This window comes from Melanerpes formicivorus, unplaced genomic scaffold (assembly GCF_026170545.1).
Source record: "Melanerpes formicivorus ecotype bairdi unplaced genomic scaffold, bMelFor1.0.p_v2 SCAF_6, whole genome shotgun sequence".
Taxonomy (NCBI): domain Eukaryota; kingdom Metazoa; phylum Chordata; class Aves; order Piciformes; family Picidae; genus Melanerpes; species Melanerpes formicivorus.
The window spans coordinates 9,090,518-9,098,913 of record NW_027142358.1 but is presented as its reverse complement, the minus strand read 5'-3'; the positions used below and the strand labels follow the sequence as shown (position 1 = coordinate 9,098,913).

Genomic DNA, 8,396 nt, shown 5'->3' with positions numbered 1-8,396 from the left:
CCCCATACCTTTGACTCCCAGGAGGGGCTGAGTGTGGGGGGCCACGCCTGTGTGCGGCATGGCAATGCGTGCCTGGGGGGCTCCTTCACTCTGGGTAAGGTGTGCAGACCTTCCCGTTGAGTGGCAGGTCATTGCTGGCTGTCAGTCAGAGGCAGGAGATGAAGGGAGGAGAGTTGCCTCAGGGCTGGCTCCCATGTTTCTCCTGCTTTTTACATACATTCTGGTGGCACCCTTTGTGTAGGCTGGGAAGATGAAAGCTCAGGGCCAGAGGGATCTTGCTAGCACACAGCCACCCAGCTCAGGGGCCCGGCGTCCTGCTGCTTAGTGCCTGTCTGTCTCGTTCCTGCATCTGTTCACAGTGGAGCCCTACTCTGTTCTGCCAAGGGCACTGGATGCAGGCCGGGCTAGGGGCAGCCAGGCACACCAACAGGTAACTCCTGCTGGGTCAGCGACCCCAGCCTTGCAGGAACAGGCAGCAGTGCAGGCAGTCTTCACCAGAACAGCAGGGCTGAGCCCAGGCTGCTCAGGAGTCCCTGAGGAAGGGGAGCAAGACCGTGCTGATTTGGGAAAACTGCATTTTCCCCCTGCAACTGGCACTGCTCAGCCTGCTCCATCAGTCTTAAGCAGCAGCTTGGTGCAGCCAGCTTGGCAGGCAGCACCTCTGCACCTTTGTGACTTCCATGCTCTGCACTGAGAAAGGGCTTGTCCATGTCCCCAGGTATCCCGTTGCTCTTTGGAGAGTGGTAGGATTAGAAAGCAGTAAGTGCAGTGAGAAGTTGCCAGTCTGGGGACTCTCCAGCACTTTTGTGTGCTCCAGAAATAGGATGCTCTAAGCAGCTTTCATTTGCCTTTGCCACTGCATCATCCTACTTGTGCAGTGTTTTACTCATGAGCAAGAAATGTGATGGTTTCTGCAGTAAGCTGTTCCCATTTACCTCTGATGCCCTTGTTCTCCTCATCAGCTGCTTCCCTGATCAGCACTACAGTGCCGTTCAGAAGCATCCACAGACCTTGAGAAACCCAAGTGCTTTTCAGTTGGGGTTAGTTAAGGTTAGGGTTAGACTTTAGGTTAGGGTTAGATGTAAGGCTAGGGCTTGTAAATGCCCACACAGCACCCTGACAAGGTCATGTGTTTGTAGGGGTTCACAGCTATTACAGAGAATAGTTGTGAAACCTTTCCTGGGTTTCCATGCAGCTTTTTCTCAAGGCCCAGTGGATGTTTTGTATGAATTGGGCTAAAAATCCTCACTAGGGCCAAGGCTTTGTTCTAGCACTGCTGTCTTGCTCCTCTGCCTTTCTCATTACATCGTCTTCTGGGAAGGCAGAAGTGCTGGCATGCTGTTGTGCCGCCAGGCAGCTTTGCCTCTTCCCTACTCTCATGCTGAGCAGACAGTGCACTGGGCAGTTCTTCCAGGTGCTGCCCGGAGCTGGGGGAGGCGAGGGCTGTGCCCCCGGGCTCCCTCCCAGGCAGCCAGGGTGCGGAGCCACTTTTGGCATGGGAGGGGGGCAAGGAGCCAAACTGGTTTTTAGAGGGATCTTGGCTGGGTTAACAAAGGGAGCGTGTGCCACGGGTTGTCTGCAAAAACGTTTGGGGACAGCAGGGCCTTTCTGTATACCTGTGTTTTATGTCACGAGGGGTGGCGGAAGGGTGTGGGGAGGTGTCGCGCTGCCGGGGCTGTTGTTCGCGACGTCTTTCCCGTTTCCCTCGAAGCCTTTCCCAGGTGCTGCAGGATCGCGGGCGGATTCCCACAAACTTCAAAAGCCGCTTGAGACAGGCAGCAGGTTTCTACCACAGCCAGCCACGCACCAGGCGGCAGTGAGCCCCTTCACCGGGCAGCCACAGGTCACCTCTTGCCCGTGCCGCCGGGCCGAGCCAAAGCCGGTCACGCCTTGCGGTGTCGCTCCTGCGAGTGTTGCAGATAAGCGGCTGGGCCGCGCGGAGCGATGCGCGGGCCGGGTCTGCCCTCTGCCGACACTGCCCAGCATAGCCGCTCCCGGCCCTGCGCCGCTTCCACGTCCCGCGACGGCAACCGCCACAACGGGCGGCATCCCCTGCCCTGCCCGGAGGGTTTCTGAGCGCTGAACGGCCCGCGGGAGCCGCAGAAGGCCAGGGGCACAGCAGGAAACGCTGTGCCTGCAGGAAGGCTGAAAAGTTTGGCAGCAAGGTGCCAGGGGAGCTTCCTGCGGGTACCTGCAATACCATGCGGCTGGGGGAGAGGGGTCCCGAGCGATGACAAATGCTCCTCGTGGGCCAGAGCAGAGTTCACCCTTGGCGGTGGTTCCTATCGGCCAGACGCTCTTGCTGGGAGGAAAGACGCCCCGAGGGTCTTCCTAGGGCTGGGAGGATCTCAGGGGGCCGCCCCACAGTGCCTGACGTGCAGGTGGCTGGGAATTGGGAAAGTGCATCATCACCCGGGGCAGATGCACTAGCGGATGCTTGTGACTCGGCTTCTGGGGGAATCACCCATTGCCCTCACTGCCGTTCTCGTCCTGCTCTCAGGTCACTGCCTTCCTTGGCCCACCGTGCACCCTGGGCACAGTATCTGCACCCATCACGCCTGGGCACGGCCCTCCTAGCATCTTCCTGAACCCCAAGCCTCACACCCCGGCACCATCCTGCACCCCCACGCACAGCCCTCCTGGCGCTGTCGCGCATCTCAGCTACGCATTCTGGAGATGATTTGCACCACACATAGGCCACAGCCCCGGTCCGTGCCGTGCCCCTCGAGCATCGCACCCCCGAGCACTGCCACGGAGCAGGGTTGCCTCGGGCACGGCATCCCCAGTAGCACCACAGGCACTGCATCCCGTGACCACTCCGCACCCCTATCACTGCAGCTCTAGGACCCCTGATCAGACACCGCCTCCTCCCGCAGCCCCTTTTAACAGCTTTTCACCCTTGCGCCGCGGTCCCGGACCTGTCGGCAATCCCCAGCCAGGCACCAGGCCTCGCACCCTGCCCCGGCCCGGTCCCGCGCCCTGGGGCGGCACCGCTGCACACAGCCCACACAACCCGCGCGCGCAGAGAAGGAGGTGGGGCCCGGGGTGTGTGCCGGCCGCCACTAGGCAGCGCCTACGTCCCCGCACCGCTTGCGTTAGAGGGCGAGGGGACTGCCGCCGGCCGGCGTCCCCGCCGCGATTGGCTGCCCGCGCTCCACCCAAGATGCTGCAGTGCCGTCGCTGGCTGGCGGTGGGGGCGGGGCTGCCGGCAGCTCGCTGATTGGCGGCGGCGTTCGGCGGTCCCGCCCCGCTGGTGAAGGTGAGCGTCTCCTCCAAGGCGCCGCGCGCCGTCCGTAGCGGAGCGGAGCGTAGGGAGCCGCTCGCCATGGCCGCTTCCATCTTCACCGCTGTCCCTCGCGCCCCGCCTGTAGCCGTCTTCAAGCTCACGGCAGATTTCCGGGAGGACGGAGATTCGCGGAAGGTCAACCTGGGCGTGGGCGGTGAGTCCACGGCCTTCCTCGGCCCGGTGGGGTCCCTCTCTGCGGGACAGGCCGGTGCCCTTGCTGCGGTCCCGGCCCCTGCCGGAGCGGCTGGGCGGCAACAGCGAGGCGCGAGCTCCAACAGGCAGCGCCCGGGTCCCCGCGCCGCTGGCGTCACGAGCCGCGGCGAGGCTGGCTGCCGGGCGGGGGGAGGCAGGCAGTGGGACACCGGCGAGCGTCAAGGTCGTGGGGGCGGCCCCGCGCCGGCCGGCCCGCTGTCCTCCAGTGTGTCCCAGGCGAGACCCCTCCGTTGGGATCGGGAGGTCCAGTGTCCCCGCGGGTGTGGAATGGACGCGTCTCTCTCTCCTCGTAGCCTACCGCACGGACGAGGGGCAGCCATGGGTCCTCCCGGTGGTGAAGAAAGTGGAGCAGATGATCGCCAACGACAACAGCCTGAACCACGAGTACCTGCCCATCCTGGGCCTGCCGGAGTTCCGGGCCAATGCTTCCCGCATTGCTCTGGGTGATGACAGCCCTGCCATAAAGGAGAACCGGGTAGGTGATGGATAGGGAGCAAGGCTGCTCCTTGCAGGGGAGCCACTGGCAGCAACAGGGTGTCTCAGCAGCAGATGGAGAAGAAGAATAGAAGTGTGTGAAGTGACTGGATTTTGGCAGGATTTGGGGATTTCCCTAACATGGTATTTATCAGTTACAGGTTATTTGATGAACCCATGTATTTGAAGCTGATGTGCAAGTAGTTGTCATTTTTGGGAAAGACTGCATGTGGGATGTGACTGGAATTTGTTTTTTTTTCCTTTTAATGGTTACCCCACGGGAAACTGAGGTTAGGTAGCAAACCACCTTTCCTGAAATAAGTTACAAGCTGGGTATCTTCTGTCTGCCAAAAAGTAACAGGAATAAGTGGAGTCTATTTATAACTATGGAAGGCATAAGGATGGACCTGAGTGTTGAAAGAGATTGAAGGCGACTGGAAGGAAATGGTGTCCTGGCTGAGGTGACCCCAGGCAGCACATCTGGGGTCCTCTCTCACTCTTGCAAGCACCTCTTTTCTCTGTGCATGAATAGCTGGGCTGGCCTAGGTGGACCCTGATAGAAACTCTCTGTGTTGCAGATTGGAAGTGTTCAGTCCTTGGGTGGCACAGGTGCTCTGCGTATTGGTGCAGAGTTTCTGAGGCGATGGTACAATGGAAACAACAACACAGCAACTCCGGTCTACATCTCTGCTCCAACCTGGGGTGAGTGCTGTCATCAGACCACTGCCTCCTTGAAGAGAGCCCTTGGGATCACTAGGCAAGGGAGGAATGGCAGGGGTCTGGGCAGTGAGAGAGGAGCCTTACCCTTGGTTAAGGGAGCATTGAGTGCCTCCATCGTGTATTTTGTGACTTGTGGGAAGGTACTGGGACTTGAGGAGGTGGCTTGCTAGAGGTTGGGCCTGCTTTTTTGAAAAGTGATTTCTTTCCTCAGAGAACCACAACTCTGTGTGTGTGGATGCTGGCTTTAAAGATATTAGAACTTACCACTACTGGGATGCTGCCAAGAGGGGTCTGGATCTCCAGGGGCTGCTGAATGACATGGAAGTGAGTAAAACTGGCATGGTATGGGCTTAGCTTGGTGCTGTGTTGTCAGCAGCTGAGTGGGCTCTTATATGCTTTGTTTGCTGATACCCTGAGCAGCTCAGGGCAACTTTCTGCTGTGGGTATCCAGTCTTGTCCATGTGTGTGACCAAGACCTTCTCTCTCCCCAGCAAGCCCCAGAGTTCTCCATTTTCATCCTCCATGCTTGTGCACACAACCCGACGGGTACAGACCCTACCCCGGATCAGTGGAAGCAGATTGCTGCTGTTATGAAGGTATGGGCTGCTGATGGGAATAAAGCAGTGCCAAGAGGACAGATAAAGGACAGAGGACAGACCTCTTGAACTAGCCAGAGCACTTGGACCCATAATGGGCTCTAGAGAATAGCATAAGATGTAGCAGGAGTTGGTAGTCCCACAAGGCAAGTGTTGGGAGAGGCTAACAGAATGCTGATTGTGCTCAGGGGACAGAATTGTGCTGGTTCTGCTCATGTTTCCAAGTTCTTGCTTTCAAACTCCGTGGCATGGGCTGCAGTGAGGTTTAACATGCTTGAAAGATTATCCACAGGCACCTGCTTTTCACCACTGTTGGATAGCAGGATATGAGGTGGTGCATCTCTTATGCCTGTATCCTCAAATGCAGTTCCTTCCTGCATTTGGCTTTTATTGATCACTTTAGTCTTCCTATTGTTTTACTGCACTAGAAAGAAAAGATTCCAGTCTGATGTTGCTGGACCATGTTTCCTTTTGTATTCACCTGGAAGCTCAGTGGTCATTTTTCCCTCCCACGGGGACAGTGGGTGGTAAAGTGAAGGTTGTGGGGAAGCGGTTTCCCTCTAACACTGTTCCTCCTTGCAGCGCCGGTGCCTGTTTCCGTTCTTCGACTCAGCGTACCAAGGTTTTGCCTCTGGCAGCCTGGACAAGGATGCCTGGGCTGTGCGATACTTTGTCTCCGAGGGCTTTGAGCTCTTCTGTGCACAGTCGTTTTCCAAGAACTTTGGGCTCTACAGTGAGTGTCTGGCAGTAAGCTGGCCCAATAGCATCATACCCAGACAGATGGGGCTGGGATACATGGGGGTGGGGAGAGCTCTGCTTTGCCATCATGTGTGAGACCAATGGCTTAGATCTCTTGACTTATCCACAGATGAACGTGTGGGGAACCTGACTGTGGTGGGGAAGGATGCAGACAACGTGCAGCGTGTGCTTTCCCAGATGGAGAAGATTGTGCGCACCACTTGGTCCAACCCTCCCTCCCAGGGAGCACGCATTGTGGCAACTACACTTGCTTCCCCGCAGCTCTTTGCTGAGTGGTATGTGTTGCCTAGGCCAGTGAGGGAAAGAGGGGGAAACTATTTCTTTGAGTTCCAGGTTTGGCCAAATGGCTCTAAACCAGACAGGTGCCTGTCCTCATGCTCTGCTTCCTATCTGCTGCAGGAAGGACAATGTGAAGACAATGGCAGATCGTGTCTTGCTGATGCGGTCAGAGCTCCGGTCTCGACTAGAGTCCCTCGGGACTCCGGGCACCTGGAACCACATCACAGATCAGATCGGCATGTTTAGCTTCACAGGGTTGAACCGTAAGTACCAAGTGGCTGGTGAAGGGGGGATTGGATGAGGAGAGTTTTGCTGGGGGTGAACTAGGCTGAAGCAGTACAGGCAGGAATCTTCCTGTGACCTTACTGGCAACCTAGCATCACTGCCTCTGGCTAGGCAGGGATGAAGCACCAGGCAGCATTTTGGTGGCAGTGCTGGAAGTTGAGTGGCTAAGGGAACTGAAATGTTTAGTCTAGAGAAGAGAAGGCTCAGGGGAGACATTATTGCTCTCTATTGGTGCCTGAAAGGAGTTTGCAGTGAGGTGGGTGTTGGTCATGTCTCTCAAGTAACTAGTGACTGGACAAGAGGAAATGGCCTTGAGTTGCACCAAGGGAGGTTTAGATTTGATATTAGGAAAAAATTCTGTACTGAAGGAGTGGTCAGGCATTGGAACAAGCTGCCCAGGTAAGTGGAGTCACCATCCCTGGAGGTGTTCAAAAAACATGTAGATACACTTTGGGATATGGTTTAGTGTCATGTTACTGTTGGGTTGATGGTTGGACTTGATGATCTTGGGAGATCTCTTCCAACTTTATTGATTCTATGAAATTTTCTCCTTGTTGCGAAAGATGCCAGCAGTTCTGTCTGGTGCTTTGGGCTTTTCTGAACTGTAAGATGGCTGCTCTGACCTGATGTCCAATTGTTTCCCCAGCTAAGCAGGTGGAATATATGATCAAGGAAAAACACATCTACCTGATGGCTAGTGGGCGCATCAACATGTGTGGCCTGACTACCAAGAACCTGGACTATGTGGCCAAGTCCATCCATGAAGCTGTTACAAAAATCCAATGAAGCACATGAACAACCAAACTTACATGAAGTCACCAAAGCTGTAGTATGTAGTCCTTGTCCTTCTATGCTCACGGCTTGCCTTGTCCTGCATTTCTTGGGGTTTAATAAAGGTGGAAGCAGTAGCTCAATCAAGGCTAATCATGTTTTTGGCCTTTTTGAAGTACTCCTTGCAATAGGATAAGCCAGTGCCCCCCAAGAGTGTGGGGGCAGCATGAGCTACCTTTGCTCTTGTTTGACAGTAGCCTGGTGTTCAGGCACTTAGAAGTGCATCTTTAGCATGTTCAGATCAAGTCCATGTTCAATTTGATCTAGGCAAAGTTGGGTGCCAGTGCAGTGCTCTGTGGGATAACAGCCTCATCAGTTGGGATCTCATGGCTTGTGAACTGATGTCACTTGGTAGTATTTTGAGAGGGGAAAAAGCTGTTGTTGGGTCTGTCATGTCCATGCCCCCACACACCAAATTCTGAGCCTTATGTGAGCAAAAATTCATAATTGTGATAATTGCTTCTTTGTGTTGTTGACTGAAAATTAAATCTCTGTCTCTGAACACGACCCCTGCCTTGTATGACATCATGTCTGTAGACTCTGCTAGCCTCTTCCCAGGCTAAGGTTAAAGCCTCAGCATCTTGGTTTCTCTACTGAGTCTTACACAGTTTCAAGGCTTTCCTTTTCTCCCTTGTGTTGTGTTGCCTCTGATCATGGTTGATATTAATGGGGCACAACCCTAGTAGGAGAGTATAGTGGAGGAGTCCATGTGACTGCGCATGAAGCTGACCAATTCCTCCCATGTCTATCTTGTGTTCCTCTTTCTGCCCCTCTACCCTGCAGTGTTAAGCTTGTCCTGTCTATGTGCTTGCTTTCTTGTTGGTCATGTGTTACCCAACCATATGGCCATCTCTCCCTGGCCCAGAGCTCCTAGCCTGCTACTTACATGTTAAAAAGCGAATCTTCCCTGTTCCTTCTCAGCAGGCCCCTCATGAACCACCACCTACTCCCCC

At 55.4% G+C, this 8,396-nt stretch overlaps 1 protein-coding gene across 1 annotated transcript; it reads left to right on the top strand.

Moving 5' to 3' along the window:
* The first annotated feature begins 3,245 nt into the window (after positions 1–3,245).
* GOT1 (glutamic-oxaloacetic transaminase 1) lies at positions 3,246–7,950 on the top strand. The gene is made up of 9 exons (XM_068139584.1): positions 3,246–3,440; positions 3,793–3,974; positions 4,552–4,675; positions 4,905–5,017; positions 5,185–5,289; positions 5,872–6,022; positions 6,158–6,323; positions 6,448–6,590; positions 7,259–7,950. The coding sequence occupies exons 1-9, from the start codon at positions 3,326–3,328 to the stop codon at positions 7,396–7,398; spliced, it is 1,239 nt and encodes a 412-aa protein (XP_067995685.1). The 5' UTR covers positions 3,246–3,325; the 3' UTR covers positions 7,399–7,950.
* Positions 7,951–8,396: the final 446 nt, after the last annotated feature.